The 22,386-nt window shown below is 43.8% G+C and overlaps 1 protein-coding gene across 1 annotated transcript in view; it reads left to right on the forward strand.

Annotated features, from left to right (window-relative positions):
* Positions 1–6,515: 6,515 nt before the first annotated feature.
* Positions 6,516–22,386, forward strand: part of CLIC4 (chloride intracellular channel 4) — a 76,855-nt gene continuing 60,984 nt past the window's right edge. Inside the window, exon 1 of the mRNA XM_066375450.1 lies at positions 6,516–6,774. Coding sequence (XP_066231547.1) covers positions 6,703–6,774 — 72 coding nt within the window. The 5' untranslated portion in view covers positions 6,516–6,702. The remainder of the gene's footprint in view (positions 6,775–22,386) is intronic.

The following is a 22,386-nucleotide window of genomic DNA, read 5'->3' on the forward strand; positions in this document are numbered from 1 at the left end:
TATCTATGAATTTATTTATTTTGTTTTTTTATTTTATCCCAATATGAGTGAAATCATACAGTTCTTGTCCTTTTCTGTCTTGTCTTATTTCTCAAGAATAGTCCATGTTTTGCAAATGGTAAGATTTCATCATTTTAATGGTAGAAGAGTATTTTCATTGTACAGTATATATGTACCATATCGTCTTTATCCAGTCATCCATCAAAGGCCACTCGGGCTGTTTCCCTGTCAATACTGCTGCAATAAACATAAGAGTACATACATCTTTACAAATAAGTGTTTTCCAATTTTTCGGTAGATACCCAGAAGAGGGATTGCTGGGTCATATGATAGCTCTAGTCTTAGAATTTTTGAGAAACTTCCATACTGTTTTCTATTGTGGCTACACTAATTTACGTTCCTTGAAGCTTTGTTAATAAATTTAAAAAATGTGAATAATTATCAATCACATCTGTATAAACTTTTCCTTCTTTCCCTGACTCAACAGAAGCCTCTGATACCTACATTGTTCCACCACTTGACAGAAGAAGAAACTGAGGCTTGGTGAGGTGAAATTATTTGCCTAAGCTAGTAAGTAGCAGAGCTGGAATTTGAAATGAGGCCAGTGTAAAAATTTGTTTTTTCTTTTCTTTTCAGAGACAGAGAGTGAGTCAGAGAGAGGGATAAACAGGGACAGACAGACAGGAACAGAGAGAGATGAGAAGCATCAATCATTAGTTTTTCATTGAGCGTTGCGACACCTTAGTTGTTCACTGATTGCTTTCTCATATGTGCCTTGACTGCGGGCCTTCAGCAGACTGAGTAACCCCTTGCTGGAGCCAGCGACCTTGGGTTCAAGCTGGTGGGCTTTTTTTGCTCAAACCAGATGAGCCCGTGCTCAAGCTGGCGACCTCGAGGTCTCGAACCTGGGTCCTCTGCATCGCAGTCCGACGCTCTAACCACTGCGCCACTGCCTGGTCAGGCTAAAAATATATATTTTTAAGTATTCTTTATTTTTAGATTTATTTATTTATTTATTCATTCGTTTTTAGAGAAAGAGGAGAGAGAGGGAGAGAGGAAAGGGGGAAGGAGCAGAAAGCATCAACTCCCATTTGTGCCTTTACCAGGCAAGCCCAGGGTTTCGAACCAGCGACCTCAGTATTCCACATCAACACTTGATCCACACTGCACCACCACAGGTCAGGTGCAAAAATCTTTTGACCTCAAGAAGTGAGGCAAAGAAGGGAAGGAGTTGGAAAGAAGTTTGTGCAGAAGCAGAAGGTGATATTTTTTGAATGCCTACACTGTGCTGAAACTTTATATACTATCATTTTTAATGATCAAAAGGAGTGTTTGAGGCAGCATTATGGGAAGATGGCTGGCAAGGCATGGGCAACAAGGACAAAGAGATTTGGGTTTGATTATTGGCTCTGCCACTTATCAGCTCTGTGGCCCTAGGCAAACTGCTTAACTTTTCTGAGTCTCAGTTTTCTCCTTGGCACCCTTGTTAAAAATAGTACCTGGATGGTCCTCCTCTCCATGAAGGTCCATCTATTGAGTCTTGTGGTCAGGAAGAACAACTCAGTCCTTGCACCCATGGTACTGGAACTCTGTTCCGAGAGCCAGAAAAGCAGAACTGAAATGTGTCCCCATGTTTGTTGAGTGACGTTGCTTCCTCTGGGGCAGTCCAGATCCACGGTGGGGCAGGAAAGGTTGGTGCTTCTGTGGACACAGCATTCAGGTTAGACATTAGCCAAAGTTTTGAGTAAGTCACAATTGGCAAGGTTTTATAGGACCTGATTCACATCATGGCGACACAGCTAAAGCTCAAAGCTGCATTAGGGCTTTCCATAGTTGGGTTGCCCAACCTTACCAGAGATAAATTGAGCACTTATTATAAACTGTAGTGAGAAAAACAACAGTTTTCTAAATTATAAAATTTAGAAAGTGGGAGGTTAAATGGCAATGTTTGAAATTTAAAATATTTGTTCTTTCACTCAATCTGGTTATTATTATCTTACTATATTTCAGGCACTGATTTAGGCATAGGAGAACATAAATAATAACTGATGTTTATTAGCACTTAGCATATGCCAGGCAATGTGCTAAATGCTTTACATTAATTAAACTGTTTACTCTCCATAACAACCCTATAATATTATAATTGCCATCATTTTGTATGAGGAAAGTGAGATATAGAGAAGGTAACTTGTTTAAAATTACACAACTGGGAAGTTAAATATTTTGCTTAAGTAAAGATGGATATAACAAGGGTTCCTTATGCTCCAAGAATATACAGTATACCAAGGAAGAAGACATTGATGAGAATGGTAATCATAGCTAACATTTATTAAATGCTTTACATGGATTATCTCATTTAATCCTTACAGTGACTTTATGAGCTAGGCTCTGTTATATTCTGTTGTAGCTATGAGGACACTTGCTTGAGTTAGTAACTTGCCCAACTGGAATTTGAAATTGGACCGATTGCTAGGGAAGCCAACATTGGCAACTGCAAAATGACCCTGACTGCTCTGATGGGTGACATAGAATCCAGACCAATGCATTGGCACAAGGAAGCTCCTTGGAACAGGGGCATATTTGAGTTGAGCTGCAAAGGATGGTAGAAGACTACCTTTCCCCACACTTGTTTAGTATATAGTGCAGTGAAGAGATACTTGTGGGTCTAAATCTCAGCTCCACCATCTTCCAGCTGAATAACTTGTGTTTATCTTGTCTGATCCTCATTTTCTTTCCTTTTTTTTTTTATTAAGTGAGAGGTGGGAGGCAGAGAGGCAGAAACAGACTCCCGCATGCACCACAACCAGGATCTACCTGGCAAGCCCCCATAGGGTGATGCTCTGCCCATCAGGGGCCGCTCCTCCGTTGCTTGGCAACTGAGCTATTTCAATGCCTGAGGTGAGGCCATGGAGCCATCCTCAGTGCCTGGGGCCAAATTGCTTGAACCATTTGAGAAAAAGAGAGAGAGAGAGAGAGAGAGAGAGAGAGAGAGAGAGAGAGAGAGAGAGAGAGAAGGGGAGGAGGAGTGGTGGAGAAGCAGACGGTCGCTTTTCCTGTGTGCCCTGATGGGAATTGAACCAGGGACTTCCACATGCTGGGTCGATGCTCTACCGCCTAGCCAACTAGCCAGGGCCCTCATTTTCCTTAATTGTTAAGTGGGGACAATAAAAACTATTCTTCTGAAACACCATGAGGGATAAATGAGGGATATAAAAACACCCAGCTAGATGTCTGGCAAGCAGCATGGGAGCACAGTGGTTGAGAGTGTGGACAGATGGAAATAATAGCAATGGTTAGTCCCTACAGAGCACTTACCACATGCCAGGCACCATTCCAAGCTCTTAACATAGATTTACCTATCAGATCCTGTTATATATAGATATTATTTTTAGATCCATTTTACAGAGGAGAAACTGAAGCACAGAAAGGTTAAATAAGGTATCTGAGCTAGCAAATGACAGAGGCAGGATTGGAACCCAGGCAGTCTGACCCCAGAGTCCACTGTATATAGCACTTGACTCCTTTAATTGCAGAAAGTGAGGTTGAGACAGTCATCCATCAGCACCACAGAATCTGTAGTGGGAGGAGGGAAGTGTATCATCAGGAGAGGCTTTCTGGAGGCTCCATGCAGGTGACATTTGAGCAAAGACCTGAAGGAGGCAAGAAAGTGGGAATTGTAGGAATTCTGGGGAAAGAATATTCTGTGAAGGGAGAAGAGCAAGTGCAAAGGTCCTGAGGCAAGGGTTTGTTTGGCATGTTCAAGGAATAGGAAGGAGGCTTCCTGGTTGGGGTGGAGGAGAGTGAAGGGGAGAGTAATAAGAGATAAGGTCAGAAGGGTGTGTGTGTGGGGTGGTGGTGGTAGAGGAGAACACATCTCCACCCATCTTCAAGATTAGTGTGTTTTATAAAAAACATGAGTATAGAATCAAAATATGCATGCTTTTCGAAGTTCAAAAATGAGACTTGGAGACTTGAAGGCAGTATGATTATAAACCCTTCCCTGTATAAACATTCTCTCCCTCTATCACCCTCCCAACACCAGCTCTGCCCATCCATGTGAATGAGCCACACGGGAGTAGAAATTAGAATATGTTGGTGTGAGTGACTATAACCAGATTTCTAAGCAGAGCCTCTGGGTCTAAGCCTGGGAGATCACCACCATCTCAGGGCTCTGTGGAGGACAATGCCACTGGCTTCTTCCCAGCTAAGATTTGAATTTAGTTAATGAGGCTTTAAAACCCCTGTTCTGCTCAGATTCCAGGCCGTGGTCATCTTCATATCCTGGTCATCATCACAGCAAATGTTCACTGGTTCAAAAGAATTTAATAAATCCTCAGACACACCTCTGAAACCCATCTTAAAATAGTCCTTTGCCTCAGGGCCAGTCCAGGGCCTTCTTTCTTCTTCTTTGTTTTCTTTTCTTTTCTTTTTTTTTTTTTAACAGGGACAGAGAGAGTCAGAGAGAGGGATAGACAGGGACAGACAGACAGGAATGGAGAGAGATGAGAAGCATCAATCATCAGTTTTTCGTTGCCGACATCTTAGTTTTTCATTGATTGCTTTCTCATATATGCCTTGACCGTGGGCCTTCAGCAGACCGAGTAGCCCCTTGCTCGAGCCAGCGACCTTGGGTTCAAGCTGGTGAGCTTTTGCTCAAACCAGAGGAGCCCGTGCTCAAGCTGGCGACCTCGGGGTCTCTAACCTAGGTCCTCTGCATCCCAGTCCAACGCTCTATCCACTGCACCACCATCTGGTCAGGCCCAGAGCCTTCTTTAAGGTTCTGTTTGGTCTTTTAGATCTGGATCTCCTTGGATCTCCTTTGAACTGGTTCATCATTTTGGTTCCTTTTCAGGCAGGGGAGGAGGAGGCTGGAAGGGGACTTTGGTATAGCTCGTGATTCCGTGAAAAACTAACACTGGGTTCAGTTCAGAGTCCAACCAGGAGCTCAGTTTGTTTTTGGCTCACGTCCACATTTAGGGGGCAGCCTCTCCCCATTTCTTTTCAACAAACAAGTTGGTATAGAGGATGTTGAATATGATGCCATTTTGACCTGCAGGGGCGAACAAAGACAATAAAAGGCTCAATGCAGTGATAACAGCCATCACTGACTGTACAGGGCACAAGGACCAGTAAAATTATCTTTACATAAGGGGTAACGAATTGGAGGCTTAGTGGTTTAGGAACCTTGAAATTTCAGGACAGTCTTACTCCAGAGAATGTGCTCCTAATCTCTGGAGTCCACTGCCTCTTTATCAAAGTACCTACAACAATATTTGAGCAACTTGCTTTGGTCTGGGAAAGGAAAAAGCTGCAGGTTTCATGTATTTTTATGCATACATTTAATTTGTTCAAACGTTAAGTCATCTGTGTTTGGCCTTCCCAGAGCTCATCATTCAACCTAATCAGGGAAGTGGGGAGGAGTAGCTGTGAGTCAAATATTACAGAAAGTCAGAAGAGGAAACAAGTAACTGTTTCCAGCGGGGGTGACATTTGCCCAGGCATTCAACAGTAGTGAATCTGGACTGGGTGCTACTGAGTGACTGGCTCAAAGTATCACTGCCCCTGTTTCCAGTGCAATTTTTCTGGTTTGAGGACCTCTAAATCAAAATTGGCCTGGTGCTTGTTAAAATGTGAAGTTCTTCCTTCTTTGGAGGAGAATCAGAGAATTGGATAACGCAGATCTGGGGGTAGTGCCAGGTGGAGCTGATGCACACTGAAGTTTGTCAGGTGAAGGGGCGGGGGTAAGAAATAGGTCCAGGCAGGAGGAACAGCATGGATAACGATTTGGGAGCCGTTCGTGGTCTGAAGACACTGGGGTCGTCGTTCAGGACTAAGTTCTGGGAGGACAGGGATCCTACCCGTACTGTTTAAATATTTGGGAAATACCGGTAATCACCTGGCAAACTTGAGTGTTCCTCAAATTCACCTGGGTGCTAGGCTGGCTCCCAAAGTGGAAGTGACAAGAGAGTCAAAGGAAAAAACGAAGAAGGAAAGAAAATGTACTTCTAAGGGATGAAAACTTTCCAAAAAGTTGTCCTGGAAAAGGCAGGTCCACCTAACAGAGGGAGTTGGGGAAGTGGCCACTTTGGGAGAGTGCAATGAATCCCAAAGCTGCAGCTGGGGAGATGGCAGGAAGCGCCTTCTCGCCTCCCCAGGCGGGCTGAAGGCATGAGGTCACCTGGCCTAACGCCAGCAGCAGCTGCGAGGCCGCGCCCGCGCTGCGGCGGGAGGCGGTGTCAGGCTCCAGCCCACGGGGATTTTTTTCTTTCCCGCCCATTCGGGAGGTGTGGCTCGAGTCCCGCTCACTGTCCGCGCCTAGGCCACGCCCCCGACCAGGGCCACTCCCCCTTAGTTGCATCCAGGCGCCGGGGCGGTTCTTCTCTCTTCCCCGCCCAAGGCCACGCCCCTGAGGTCCAGCAGTTCCTTTTTCTCCCAAGAGGTCAGAAACGTCGGGTATTGGCCCCGCCCCAACGAGGCCCCGCCCCCGTCCCCGCCCTCCCTCCGCCCCAAGGATTGAAGCGGCTCGGGCTGCGGTCGCCCAGGAGTCGCGCTCGAGGCGTGGGGTGGTGCTGAGCGGAGGCTGAGGCGAGCTCGACGCCGGGACTGTCCGGGAGGCGCAGCGCGTCGGGAGCCCACACCAAGTAGCTCCGGAGCAGAAGCAGCTGCCGCTAGCACTGTTCGCGGAGCCCAGCCGAACCGGCCATGGCGTTGTCGATGCCGCTGAACGGGCTGAAGGAGGAAGACAAAGAGCCCATCATTGAGCTCTTCGTCAAGGTGAGCGCTCGCCCGCCGTCCCGCCCGGCGGAGCCCCCGGCGCCTGTCGGAGTGCGGGTTCGGCGTCCCTGGGCACTCGTCGGCCCCGGTGCCCCCGCAGCGCCCCCGCGCGGCGTCCAGCACCGGGGGCTGAGGAAAGTGTTCTTCCCGTACCCCTGACCCATTGTCTCGGGCGCTCCGCGCCTTCCCGCCGCCGAGGTCGATCCAGGGAGCTGGGGTAGGACCGGGACCGGGGCCCCCGAACGCTAGCACTCCGGGGTGGTCCTCACCACCTCCAGCCCCGCGGGCTCTGGCGGACGCCAGACCGTGGTACCGCCTTCGAGGGGGACTAGCTGTTCCCCTCCGGCCCCGGAGCTCTTGACCAGGGCGGGGGTGGGTCCGGTCACCCAGCCCGGCCCCTGACCCCCTCCCACCCCTGTGTCCTCTTCGTCCACTCCCAGCCCGGGAGCCGAAGCCTAGAGCCAGCGGTGAGACGAACTGAACTTCTTTGGACGCTTTCTGAAAGAACGTTTCTTTCCCCGCTGGTGTGAAGCTGTAACTTGAATGTTCCATACTATTTAAAAAAAAAAAAAAGAGCAGACATTCCTGGGCTTCCGGAAAAGCCCGAGATTCCCAACTTGGGTTTTCCTGTTTTAGGTACTTTACCACCATCTGGTTTTCTTGTGTCTCAAGCGCGGAATGTTTTGTATGATGCAACATTTTGGCTGCTCCCGTCGGTGTTGCCGCCTCGGGAAAGATTGTGTGTGCTCTTTTGTTTTGAAAGAAAACCTGATGAGGGAAAGAATTCCTAATAACTTGCTTGGACTTTGAAGGGTTGATTTTCCCCTCTGGTCTCTTAAATTTTTATGTCCTGGAACTATCTTATTTGCTTACAAATACTGCTCCTGTCCTTTCTTTTTCTACCCTTGAATGTTTTTTTCATTTGAGCAAAGGAGACAGTAGAAGTTAGGAACATCTGGAATCAGCTACCTCCCTCAAAACTTCTTTAAAATCTTCTATAGATTCTCTTAGTCACTTACTTCAGTAGACTCATTGAAAGCGAGGCTCTGAAAGGAAGTTAACAGAAGTCCAGAACAATTCGGTTGCTTCCCCCCCCCCCCCGAGTTTTTATTTTAACGAAGGGAAGACATTGAAAGGTGTATTTGAGGCATGGACAGAACTGATCTACAAGTGACCCAAACAGTGTCTGTTTTGGGATTATCAGTTTAGAAACATTTTGGTCTACAGAACTGAAACAGGAGATAGGTAGAGAAGCCCCAGAATATCTTAAAAGAGTTTCAGTTACTTGGGGTGCCAGATAGGGTACTCTGAGGTGCAGAGGAGGTCAGAAGGAAGCTGAAATAAGAGAAAGGAAGAGGAGTGGAAGGCAGCATGGAGAAGGGCGAGGAGTGGGTCAGAGATTGGTGTTAATTTTTTTTTACTTCCCTGGCTGGTTAGCTTGGTTGGTTAGAGCAGTGGTCCCCAACCCCTGGGCTGCGGATACCGTTCGGCAGAGAAAGAATAAATAACTTATATTATCTCCGTTTTATTTATATTTAAGTCTGAACGATGTTTTATTTTAAAAAAATGATTAGATTCTCTCTGTTACATCCGTCTAAGACTCACTCTTGACGCTTGTCTTGGTCACGTGATACATTTATCCGTCCCACCCTAAAGGCCGGTCTGCGAAAATATTTTCTGACATTAAACCGGTCTGTGGCCCAAAGAAGGTTGGGGACCACTGGGTTAGAGCATAGTCCTGATAGACAAAGGTTGTGGGTTTGATCCCCAGTCAGGAACAGATTGATGTTTCTGTCTTTGTCTCCCTTCCTTTTCTCTCTAAAAGTCAATAAATAAATTAAAAAAATTTTTTTTACTGAAATAGCAATAGAAGGAATTTCCATAAACTCAAAAACAGTCCACTAAAAATCTAAAAAAGCCTGACCTGTGGTGGCGCAGTGGATAAAGCGTTGACCTGGAAGCGCTGAGGTTGCTGGTTCGAAACCCTGGGTTTGCCTGGTCAGGGCACATATGGGAGTTGATGCTTCCTGCTCCTCCCTCATTTCTCTTTCTTCCTCTCTCTATCCTTTCTAAAATGAATAAATAAAAAGTATTAAAAAAAGAATAATTTGTTCCTAGTGGCAAATGAAAAAAAAACCCTAAAAAACATGATAATGGTGAAAATTTAGAAGTAGCATTAAGTTTTGTATCTGATAAGAGCACTGTCAGTAATGGTTTCTTTTCTGTATTGTATTGGAGGTGCTAGCCAATACAATAAGACAAGAAAAAAATGAAATATGAATTAGGTAGAGATCAGTGCCCTGCTTACTATTAATTTAACCTTTAAGTTAGGAGAGGGATGTGGTGCACTGTTCCCTAAATTTGAGTCATTTGCATACTCATTCCCAGTTTTCTTTTTTTGTATTAGATCAGTATTATTTATTAAATACTACTAGCTTCTTAAAAAATATAGCTTAGCCTTAAGCAGTAATTCCTGTGAAACTATGGATTAGGTATGGTTTTCATAAGTATGACCATAAAAAAATGTTTGTGAACCAGCTGAAAGCATCCTGTTTACCCCTAGTTGTAACCCTTTTGTGAGCCTTGGTGGCAGAGAACCAGGGTTCAAGTCAAAGTTCTTTACTCATGGGCTTGGTTACTCTGTGCTAGTTGTTTTCCTTCTCTGAGACTTATTTTCCTCATTTGGGAATTAAGAGGTGAACTGTTTTCTGCTGCCCTGTGATTCAACATAGGCAGAACTTTGTACTGATGTAAACCAGGATAGTTGTTTCAAGGGGGGTGGGGAGGGAAGAGGGCCAGATAAATTGTGGTAAAGAGTATTTTTAATTTCTTTTCAAAACTTATGTGTGGGAAATGCAAATGGGGGAAAATACCCTTGTAAATATAGTTATTTTGAAAGTAGTGAGGGGGCATTGTTGTCCAGTGCAGTATTTTAAACAGTGTTTGTTATTCTGTCAAAAGGTTTCTGTAGCAGGAAACAATCATCTGCACTTAAAGCACATGAAAAACATTGAGCCTACCTGTTTAAGTAGCTTTAAATTTAAGATAAATAGGCTAAGACCTTATCAACTAGTGTGACTGGAGTCAAAACTACATTTTCCTTCCTTGTGAGTATTTTTGGAATTACTTGCCCATGAGCCCATTGAATCCTGTTCACCTTTATAACAGCAGCTGTCCATCCTTTTTTTTTTTTTTTTGGAGAGAGAGAGATGAGAGATGAGAAACATCAACTCATAGTTGCATCTCTTAAGTTGTTCATGATTGCTTCTCATACATGCCTTGACTGAGGAGGAGGAGAGGGTGTGTGTGTGTGTGTGTGTGTGACTAAAGCAGAGCCAGTGACCCCTTGTGTGTGTGTGTGTGTGTGACTAAAGCAGAGCCAATGACCCCTTGCTCCAGCCAGTGACCACAGGATCATTTTGATGATCTCATGCTTAAGCCGGCAACCCCATGCTCATACTTCTGAGCCTGAGCTCAAGCAGGTGACTTTGGAGCTTTGAACCTGGTACCTCAGTGTTCCTGGTTGACGCTCTATACAGTACACTGCATCACCACTGGTTAGGTAGCAGTTATCCATGTTTGTTTGTTTACCTCAACACTGATAGGATAGGAACCCTCCCACTAGTAAAGAGGCTTACAAAGGCTACTTCCACTACCCTGAGGGACCTGGTAGGTGTATGTATTTTGTTAACACCAGCACCTAAGGTCTTACCTGACTGCTGCCTGAGTTTCTAATCCAGTTTGTTCACTTACTGATTGTGTGGGGTTTTTTTGTTTTGTTTTGTTTTTTTTGATTGTGTGTTTTAAGACCTGTTGCTGAAACCTTTCTGTGCCTCATCTGCACAGTTGGGATATTAATAGACCAACCTCATGGGATTAAACTAGTTAATATATGTGACATAGAACAGTGACTAGTACACAGTAAGCAAATAAATGTGAATCATGTGTCATTTTGTATGTACATATTTAGATGCAAATCCTCCTACTAGATAGTAAGGGATTAGGGCGGTGGTAGTAAAAAAAAATCTTGTGCAGAGTGGCTTAACACAAGAATAGCTGGGGGGTTTTCCCTTAAGTGAGAAGTGGGAGGCAGAGAGACAGAGTCCCATGTGCACCCAGACTGGAATCCACCCAGCAAGTTCCCTATGGGGGAGTGCTCTGCTCTTCTGGGATGTTGCTCCATTGCTTCGTTGCTCAGCAACCGATTTATTTTAGTGCCTGAGGCAAGGCCATGGATCAATCCTTAACGCCTGGGGCCAACTTGCTCCAACTGAGCCATGGCTGCAGGAGGAGAATAGAGAGGGGTGTGAGAGAGGGAGAAGTGGAGAAGCAGATGGTTGCTTCTCTTGCCTGCCCTGACCAGTTTGAACCTGGGACATCCACATGCCAGGCCAACACTACCACTGAGCTAACAGGCCAGGACCAAGAATAACTGTTTCCTTTGAGATATTTGGCCAGATTTCCATTGTGCTTGGAACCTCGAGCCAGGCTGCTTGGCTTGGATCTGGCTTCCAGTGGTATCAGGCAAATTTCATAAGATCTCAGTATCTTGTTTTCCTGACCTCTAATATCAGGATAATAATAATAACAATTTTATAGGTTTGCTAAAGAGATTAACTGGTAATCTGTGTGTTAATTAGTCTAAACTACAGCCGTAATAATCTACCCCAAACAGTGGTTCAAATAAGATGCAAGTTTACTTTCCTTCTTGCTTCACAGTTCGGGTGTCCTAGATGTTGGGTGGCTTTCCTCCTTAGAGTTATATAGGGATTAAGGCTCTTTCCAGTTGTTTTTCCACCAACCCTCCCGAGCAGTGGTAGTCAACCTGGTCCCTACCACCCACTAGTGGGTATTCCAGCTTTCATGGTGAGCGGTAGTGGAACAACCAAAGTATAAATAAAAAGATTTAACTATATAGTAAGTTGTTTTATAAAGATTTATTCTGTCAAACTTAGTGAAAATCCGACATAAAGTACTTGGTAAGTAATTATTATTATATGCTTTAACTTGCTGTAACTCTGCTTTATAAATTTTATAAAGTAAAGTTACTTCCCTACTTTATAAATCACCGTTACTGTGGAACCGGTGGGTGGTTAGAAAATTTTACTACTAACAGAGATACAGAAGTGGGTGGTAGGTATAAAAAGGTTGACTACCCCTGCTCCAGAGTATTGTCCTCTTGAGAAGTCAAAGCTGGTGGCTGAGAAGTGCTGGCTGCAGCCAGTGGGAAGTGGAGAGTATGGAGGACCCCAGTCCAGAAGTTCTACCTGTCACTTCCTTTCATATTTCACTGGGAAGAGCTTAATCACGTTTTCATTTTAACTGCAAGGGATGCTAGAAAATGTGATCTAGTCATCTATCACCCCGTGTAAAGCTTTAGAAATAGTGTTTGGCACACAGTCAACACCTATTTTTGTTGTTGATGATAGTATATTCTTTAAAAAAAAATTGTTTTCTTTGATTTGAGAGAGAAGCATTGACTCACTGTTCCACTTAGTTGTCCTGTTTAGTTGTGTACTTGTTGATTTGCTTCTCATATGTACCCTGACTGGGGATTGAACTCAAGATTTGGTGCACCAGACGATACTTTATTCGCTGAGCCACCTGGCCAGAGCCTAGTATATTATTTTACTTTATGTTATGTTATTTTTTTGAGAGAGAGAGAGAGAGTCAGAGAAGGGGACAGATAGGGACAGACAGGAAGGGATAGAGATGAGACACATCTTGTCTTTGTTGCAGCTCCTTAGTTGTTCACTGATTACTTTCTCATATGTGCCTTGACAGGGACAGGGAGACTACAGTAGAGTGACTGACCCCTTGCTCAAACCAGTGACCTCTGGGCTCAAGCCAGTGACCATGGGGTCATGTGTATGATCCCATGCTCAAGCCAGATGAGCCTGCGCTCAAGCTGGCAACCTTGGGGTTTTGAACCTGGGTCCTCCGTGTCCCAATCTGACACTTTATCCACTGCGCCACCGCCTGGTTAGGCAAGTATATTACTCTTAAATGTGGGCATCATTAATAGAATTCATTGATTTTGTCAATCCTTAAAATTACAGAAAAGCTTCTATGTATTTCCCCCCCATAGGTTTCTAACACAAGGGTTAAGAACCATTTTTCTAAAAAAGTAAATGGTGACATTCTGATTTCAAGCATATTTCATACAAGTAAGGTATAGAAGAAAGGTTTGGGCTAGTTGATCACTAAAGTCTTTTCCATCTGGTTATCTGTGACTTTTTCTGGCGTGAGCTAGTACTGTGTTAATACTGAGTTGAGTACCATGCGAGGTATAAGAAATTACTAAACATTTCCTCTCTTTGGGTATGTAAATTTTATTGGAAAGAAGACCATACAAGGTGGTACGTGTTTAAGGAGTCAAGTGTGGCTCACATTAAGTTGAATTAGGATATGAGGAAAGATGAAAGTAGGTTTGAACTTGACCTTGAAAAAGTAGATGATATAGGTAGATTGGGAATAGCCAAGAATGGGATTGTTGTGACATCGTTTGTAAACAAGAGATATATTGATACTTTTGAGAGAAGAAGGAACCAGGAGTGATTTAAATCCATAATGACAGGGAGACAAGTTATTTAAAAATTGAGGATGAGACTGTACTTATTTAATAATTTTTTAAAATTTATTGATTTTAGAGAGTGAAGAAGGGGGAGAGAGAGAGGAAGGGAGAGAGGGAGAGAAAAGGAGAAACATTGATTTGCTATTCACGCATCCATGTATTCATTGGTTGCTTCTTTTATGTGCGTTGACTAGAGATTGAACCTACAACCTTGGCATATTGGCATGACACTAATGAACTGAACTACCCAGCCAGGGCGAGTATGTGACTTAAAACGTGATTTAGGTTTTTGCTAATACATATAATTTCCCTAGCCTTGTTTTGTTCTCCCAACACTTTTCCTATTTTTTGGATTACTGTCAATTAAAAAACTTCCTAGGCCCTGGCCGGTTGGCTCAGTGGTAGAGCGTCGGCCTGGCATGCAGAGGTCCCGGGTTCGATTCCCGGCCAGGGCACACAGGAGAAGCACCCATCTGCTTCTCCACCCCTCCCCCTCTCTGTCTCTCTCTTCCCCTCCCGCAGCAGAGGCTCCATTAGAGCAAGGATGGCTCGGGCGCTGGGGATGGCTCCTTGGCATCTGCCCCAGGCGCTAGAGTGGCTCTGGTCACGACAAAGCAACGCCCCAGAGGGGCAGAGCGTCGCCCCCTGGTGGGCAGAGCGTCGCCCCCTGGTGGGTGTGCCGGGTGGATCCCGGTCAGGCGCATGCGGGAGTCTGTCTGTCTCTCCCCGTTTCAAGCTTCGGAAAAATACCAAAAAAAAAAAATAAAAAATAAATAAATAATAAAAACTTCCTAGTGGCTTTAGGAGGATGTGAATTGATCATACAGATGGGCAAACTCTTATCTGTTTTGCCAGTATAAATACAGTGGGGGTTTTCTATGTTTTGTTTTAAAGGTAGGCTTCAATTTCCTCTTTTTAAAAAACACAGACAAGCCTGACCAGGTGGTGGCGCAGTGGATAGAGTGTCGGACTGGGATGCGGAAGACCCAGGTTTGAGACCCCGAGGTCTCCAGCTTGAGTGCAGGCTCATCTGGTTTGAGCAAAGCTCACCACCAGCTTGTACCCAAAGTCTCTGGCTTGAGCAAGGGGTTACTCGGTCTGCTGTAGCTTCTCGGTCAAGGCACGTATGAGAAAGCAATCAGTGAACAACTAAGGTGTCCCAACAAAAAACTAATGATTGATGCTTCTCATCTCTCTCTGTTCCTGTCTGTCCCTATCTATCCCTCTCTCTGACTCTCTCTCTGTTTCTGTAAAAAAGAAAGAAGAAAAAAAAAGAAAAAAAAAAAACCAGACAAATGAAATGAATTTTCTATAGGAAATGATGATGAGAACTTTGTTCTAATAATGGAACAAAAACTAATTCAACATCAATATAGTGTTACCTTGGATGTAATTGGTTTGTCATTTGAGGTTTCCAGAGGGGAAATTTTAGGAGCTAGAAATAAATGTAAAAATGTGATGTTAGTGGGAACTCTGTTCTAAGTTTTTTTTTTTGTTTTTTTTTTTTTGTTTTTTTAGAGAGGAGAGGGAGAGAGAGGAGAGACAGAGAGAGAAGGGGGGGAGGAGCTGGAAGCATCAACTCCCATATGTGCCTTGACCAGGCAAGCCCAGGGTTTCGAACCGGCGACCTCAGCATTTCCAGGTCGACGAGGAACAGGAGACTTCTAGGCCAAGGGAACTGAACATGTGAGAAGTCTAACACAGTATGAATGATAATAGAAAAGAGGCAAAGCGCAGGACGTAGCTGTCACTAAAAGTCACATTTGGTTTGGAGGAATGCTTACAGAGATGCCTGGAAGCAGTTAAAGGACGATGAGCAAGACTTTCCCACTTCCTGTTTCACTGGTGCTGTGGAGCCTTGCTGGTGTCTCCTGAATAGGGAATTAGCGAGTCCATAAAAGGGAAATATGTTAGGCAGGATGGCAAGTGTGATTAAGACAGGAATTAAGATTTCTATCAAGTAAGGGAGTAAGTTAGGATGGGTTTGCCCATTTTAGAGGCCGTTGTAGGGAATGGAAAGGGAGTTTCTGAAGGAAAATAACATTTAGGTCATGATTACAAATCGTCCATATATGATTTAACAGAAATCTAAATTTAATTCAGGGCATTGGTTTGTGAATTCTCTTGGAACTTTTAATCCTCTTATCTTTCTTTGAGATTCGGCTTTCATCTGTCAGTGCTTAGTACCAAGTATTGGTACAAGGAATATCAGTTAACCTTATTTGGTTTGTTATTTTTCTTAATTTAAAATATGAAAATAACAACTTAATGTAGAAAATAAGACTATATCAAATAGTTATAACAAAGATGGACTAGGTCACAGTGGTTGGCAAACTCAATCAACAGAGCCAAATATCAACAGTACAACGATTGAAATTTCTTTTGAGAGCCAATTTTTTTTTTTTTTTGGTATTTTTTCTGAAGCTGGAAACGGGGAGAGACAGTCAGACAGACTCCCGCATGCGCCCGACTGGGATCCACCCGGCACGCCCACCAGGGGCAATGCTCTGCCCACCAGGGGGCGATGCTCTGCCCCTCCGGGGCGTCGCTCTGCCACGACCAGAGCCACTCTAGCGCCTGGGGCAGAGGCCAAGGAGCCATCCCCAGCGCCCGGCCATCTTTGCTCCAATGGAGCCTCGGCTGCAGGAGGGGAAGAGAGAGACAGAGAGGAAGGAGAGGGGGAGGGGTGGAGAAGCAGATGGGCGCCTCTCCTGTGTGCCCTGGCCAGGAATCGAACCCGGGACCTCTGCACACCAGGCTGATGCTCTACCACTGAGCCAACCGGCCAGGGCCAAATTTTTAAAACTTAAACTATTTAGGTAGACACATTCCTTATCGAGGTAGCGCCCGCATGTGGTATTTTCTGGAAGAGCCACACTCAAAGGGCTGCATATGGCTCGCGATCTGCAGTTTGCCGATCAGGGGACTAGGAGCATCTTAAATTTTTTTTTTTTATTGATTGATTTCAACAAGAGAGGAAGGGAAAGACAGGAACATTGAGCTGTTCCTATATGTACCCTGAATGGGGATTGAACTGGCATGGCAACCTCTGCACTTCAGAGGTTTAAGATGCTCTAACCAACTGAGATATCCAGCTAGGGCGGAGCATCTTAAATTTTTTTTTTTTTAGATTTTATTTGTTCATTTTAGAGAGAAGAGAGAGTGAGTGAGAGAGAGCGCGAGAAGGGGGGAGGAGCAAAAAACATCAACTCCCATATGTGCCTCGACTGGGCAAGACCAGGGTTTCAAACTTACAACCTCAGGTTTCCAGGTCAACATTTTATCCACTGCACCACCACAGGTCAGGTGAGCATGTTAAAATTTTTTTTTTTTTTTTTCTTTTGGTATTTTTCTGAAGCTGGAAACGGGGAGAGACAGTCAGACAGACTCCCGCATGCGCCCGACTGGGATCCACCCGGCACGCCCACCAGGGGCCAAGCTCTGCCCACCAAGGGGCGATGCTCTGCCCCTCTGGGTTGTCGCTCTGCCATGACCAGAGCCACTCTAGCGCCTGGGGGAGAGGCCAAGGAGCCATCCCCAGCGCCCGGGCCATCTCTGCTCCAATGGAGCCTTGGCTGCGGGAGGGGAAGAGAGAGACAGAGAGGAAGGAGGGGAGGGGGGTGGAGAAGCAAATGGGCGCTTCTCTTATGTGCCTTGGCCGGGAATCGAACCCGGGTCCCCCGCATGCCAGGCCGACGCTCTACCGCTGAGCCAACCGGCCAGGGCTGAGCATGTTAAATTTTAAAGTCAATATTTTGAAGAAGTACTAATATTAGAACCACGGCCAGGTTCATCATGCATATATTTTATTTTCATAGATTTTTTTTTTTTGAAGCTGAATACAGTGTGATTGTGAGCAAGGAGTGTAACAGCCCCCCCCTTTTGAAATAAAATTATTACTTCCAACTTTTCATGCCTCTTTCCTATTATCATTCTATCCTGTTAGGCTTCTCATGTGTTCAGTCCCCTTGGCTCAGAAGTCTACTGTTTTTTCCCCCCCATTTTGGGTTCCTTTCTCTCAGATTTTTACATTTAACTAAAATTGCCACTTTGGCTTTTGTGGATAGCATTGTTAGATATTCAGTAACATGTGAAATAATTCAATCTTATGAAAGGGATTTAGTTTTTATTCTAATAGAGAAGCAAAAATGTCAATCATCTGTAATAATGTAAGTATTGAAATTTACCACATGCAGTGTAGCTGTTGATATGTGAGAGAGAAGGAAAAAATCTGAACAGAATTGGAGAATACAATGTCAAACAATTTATTGAAAGCTGAAGTAATTAAGAACTTTTAAGGATATGTAAGTTCTATGCATGTTTTCCTCCTTTAATAACCAATTACTTTATTTTGAACGTGAAGACCAGGTGGTCGATTACTAGGGTGAAAGTTCATTAAAAAACTAAAGACAATCAAATTAGGCTGTTGTGCTACTTAGGAAAATGAGACTAGTCAAGAGAAAAAGAAGGTGGTTACTTAAATGAAATTTTGGTTGTTTTTTTTGTGTGTGTGTGTGTGTGTGTATTTTTCTGAAGTTGGAAACGGGGAGGCAGTCAGACAGACTCCCGCATGCGCCCGACCGGGATCCACCTGGCATGCCCACCAGGGGGCGATGCTCTGTCATCTGGGGCGTTGCTCTGTTGCATCCAGAGCCATTCTAGTGCCTGAGGCAGAGGCCATAGAGCCATCCTCAGCACCCGGGCCAACTTTGCTCCAATGGAGCCTTAGCTGTGGGAAGGGAAGAGAGAGACAGAGAGGAAGGAGAGGGGGAGGGGTGGAGAAGCAAATGGGCACTTCTCCTGTGTGCCCTGGCCGGGAATCGAACCCAGGACTCCTGCACGCCAGGCTGACGCTCTACCACTGAGCCAACCGGCCAGGGCCAAAATTTTGGTTTTGAACGAACATATATGCTCAAGGCTGAATTGATGAATTTTTAGATATAAACCTAGGGAGAGTGTGAAGTTTAATATTACTTGATGTACTAGGTTACAGCATATTTTAGTTAACACAGGAATCTAAAATTTTGTTTTAAAAATTAGGGTTTGTTGATTCTTCATTAAGTCATGTAAAAGCTGTTGCTAATCATCAGTAACATAGACTTCATTTACATTTTATAATTGTCAGCAAGAGCCTTGATTGCAAATACACTTTTTAAAATGGTTTAACATAAATAGTAGCTAACTTTAGTCTATATTAGTTTAAACATTGGCCCTAAATTTGGAAAATAATTTATTTTTTGCTTCCTAGTGTATTCATTTGTATATATTATTCTCTTTTTAAAATTTTTTCATTGATTTGGGGGGGGTGGCGAGAAGGAGATAGGGAAGCATCAACTTGTTCTACTTAGTTGTTCCATTTAGTTGTGTACCCATCGATTGCTTCATGTACAATGAATGCCCTGACTGGAGATTGAATCTGCGATCTTGGCGCACCAGGGCAATGCTTGATCCACTGAACCGCTCAGCTAGGGCTAAAAATGTTGTTTTCAACTGTAAAAGCTATGTAGTTTAACTGTAGACAACTTAAAAGATGTATAAAAATACAAATAAAATAAAAAGCACTTATAAACTATCCTTCTAGAAGTGGCTACTGTTATCTGTTTTGTTATATATACTCATCTTTTTATTTTTTTCTACCCAGCAACCCCTGTCTGGGGCTGATGCTCAAATCAGTGAAGCTATCCTCAGCGCCCAGGGCTGATGGTCAAACCAATTGAGCAACTGGCCATGAGAACAGAAGAGAAAGAAGGCAGAGAGGGAGGGGTACACAGGAGAAGCAGATGGTCACTGAACCAACTGGCCAGGGCCTATACTCATCTCTTTTATAAACTGCATGAGTTACTGATGAGAGTTCATGTATAGTGTTTTAATGTTCTTTATGACAGCAGAATACTTGAATGAATGAAAAATGAAGCCCAAGGGCAATCTAATACATAACGTGTATTGAGTGAGCTGGTTTAAAGAAAATTTACTCTATTTAGGGTTTATCAAAATTCCTAAATGGTATTAAAGGAGCATTTACCCTGTTTGATCTTTGCTGGAAGAAAGCAAGCTTTTATGTTGTGAAATCTGCCAACACCTAGAATTGCTCATACTGTAGGTATTGATTAAATGGTTTGAAGGTGCACCCTCCCTTTGTGCTCTGTAAGAGAAATCTGTTCTGAAAATCCAAATTATTTTTTAGTATTAATTTCCCCCTCTAATATCTATGCTCATTTTATAGTTGGAGGATGTAAGATACAATCTTTGCCTGGAACAGTTGATTGCAGTATAGGGATCATAATAGATGTAAACATTAATTGAATACTTTCTGGGCACTGGGTGCTGGAGAGAGAAAGGGATAAGAACATGTCCCTTGACTTCGAGGAGCTCATAATACCCTAATGCAGTGATTTTGTTTTGTTAATTGCTTTTTATTTTATAAATTAATTAAATTTAAAAATTGAATTTAAAAATGGAGTGATACTGGTTAACAAACTTATACAGGTTTCAGCTGCACAGTTCTGTAGCACATGTGTATTCTGTATTGTGTGTTCACCACCCCAAGTCAAGTCTCCATTTATCCAACTATGCCCTCCTCCACTTTTCCCCTTCCTCTTTCCCCTGGCTAACCAGCAGTTTGCAAAAAGAGTGTGCCACAAGAATTTTTAAAACATGCCATGTCTGACCATTTAGTCAGGGGCACTGACTTCTTTTCCTTTAGATTGCCAAATAAAAAAATGACTGGCCAACACAATAGCCGTCTGGTGTGAATGAATCAAAATTATACCTATTTTTTTTTTGTCAGATTGGCAAAATATACATTTTTTGGTGTGCCATGGAATTTTAGTAATTAGTAATTAGTTTAATATGGGCTATGAGAGGAAAATGGTTGAAAATCGCTGCCCTAATGAAGTCAAAAGGTGAGTGATGGCTTTCTCCTATGTAATACAGTTACTTTTTGTCTCAAGCATTTTTATTTTACTTTTTAAAATATTTTAGTGAGAGGAAGGGGCAGAAACAAATTCCTGCATGCGTCTGACCAGGATCCACCCAGCAAGCCCACTAGGGGGCGATTCTCTGCCCATTTAGGGCCCTTGCTCCGTTGCAACTGGAACCATTTTTTAGTGCCTGAGGCGGAGGCCAGGGAACCATCCTCCGAGCTGGGGCCAGCTTGTTCCAACTGAACCATGGCTGCAGGAGGCGAGGTGAAGAGAGAGAGAGAGAGAAGTGAAGGGGAGGGATGGAGAAGCAGATGGGCGCTTCTCCTTTGTGCCCTGTCCGAACCCAGGACATCCACATGCTGGGCCAACGCACTACCACTGAGCCAACCGGCTAGGACCTTGTCTTAGCTGCTTTTAAAAATCCAATTGAATTAAGACCATAAGAAATTATTTATGTGGATATAGAATGTGAGAGAAAGGAGTCAAAAGTGATTCTGAAATCTTTATTCTGAACAACTAGAATGATGGAATTACCAATAAGTGAGATGGGAAGGCTGGGAAGAACCAGTTCTGATGCGGAGGATATCAGAAGTTCAGTTTTTGACATGAACTTTGAATGTGTTAAGAACTCATGGAACCTGTTGTTTGGTAGGAGAGGCTTACGTTAAAGAAGTACACAAAGACGGTGTGTAATTATATTAAGAACAAGAACAGGGTGTTTTGAGAAAGAATGACAGGAAATTCAATTTAGATGTAAGCTCAGTGGGGGCTTCTCTGAGAAATTACATGTAGGATGGATAGTATTAGGAGAAGAATGAGGTGTAAGCATTCCAAGCTGGAGGAACTGGCATATAAAAGGAGATAAATTCAACAAATTGATAGTGTGCCTGGAATAGAGAGAACAAAAGTGAGGTGGAGAGTGAGGAATAGACGGGCGACATCATGGAGGTCCTTGTCTGTCATGTGAATTTTGTCCTTAGTATAAAGGGCATTTCTCAACAGGGTTTAAGCAAGGGAGTGTCGTGGTTTGATGTGCATTTTAAAATGAGTAGTCTGGCCACTGTGGAAAATGAATTGAAGAGAGACAAGATTGGAAGCAAGGAAAACTAGTTGGAGGCCATTACAATCAAGAAAGAGGTTGGTGGCTTGGGTTAGGTCAGGGGTCCCCAAACTTTTTACACAGGGGGCCAGTTCACTGTCCCTCACTCAGACCGTTGGAGGGCCACCACATACAGTGCTCCTCTCACTGACCACCAATGAAAGAGGTGCCCCTTCTGGAAGTGCAGCAGGGGCTGGATAAATGGCCTCAGGGGGCTGCATGCGGCCCACGGGCTGTAGTTTGGGGACGCCTGGGTTAGGGTGATGATGGAGAGAAGAGAATGGATTTGAGAAAACTTTTGAAGATGGAGTCCTAGGAGGATATTGAAGGAGCTGTGTGAGAGAAGTGTGAGAAATGACTTAGGTCTCTAATTAGAATCACAGGTTGATAAAGGTGCCTTTTATTGATATGGAGAGGGAGCTATGTTCAGTTTTTGACTTCAGTATCAGATGTCAAGTGGAGATGAATAGATTTACTTGTTTTTCTCTTGCAAAATAAAAAAAAAAAATCAAAGGGAGAGTCATGACTATGTTCTGGCTCTGAGTATGTGTCTTGACAGCCACTAGGATGAAGAGTTGCAGTCTTTGTCCTGAAGACTCGGCCGGGACCCCTGTTTTATTTGAGATCCAAGATTCTAGTCAGAACCAGGGGATGATTGTTGACTTGAAGTAGCATTTGTATCCTCCATTTAAGGCACTAAATAGTCTATTTCAGAGTTGAAGATGGTTAGGATTAATATTGCACGTAGGCAATTGAGTTGTCATTTGGAAGAGTAGAAATTAGTGTCATGATGTCATAGTGCAGTGGTTGAGAACATGGTCTCTAGAGTCTGGAGCCAGTGTTTCAATCCTGGTTCTACCTTTCACTAGTTGCCTTAGTGTCTCTCTTGGGCTTTTGTAAAAATTAAAAGAGTGAATATAAGAAAAGTATTTAGGTTTTACATATAGTAAGCATTGTTTTCTTATTATTCCTTGGGCCTTTTGGAATGTTGAGTTAAGGCTGGAGTTGTTATGGTT

This window comes from Saccopteryx leptura, chromosome 3 (assembly GCF_036850995.1).
Source record: "Saccopteryx leptura isolate mSacLep1 chromosome 3, mSacLep1_pri_phased_curated, whole genome shotgun sequence".
In the NCBI taxonomy this organism is placed as follows: domain Eukaryota; kingdom Metazoa; phylum Chordata; class Mammalia; order Chiroptera; family Emballonuridae; genus Saccopteryx; species Saccopteryx leptura.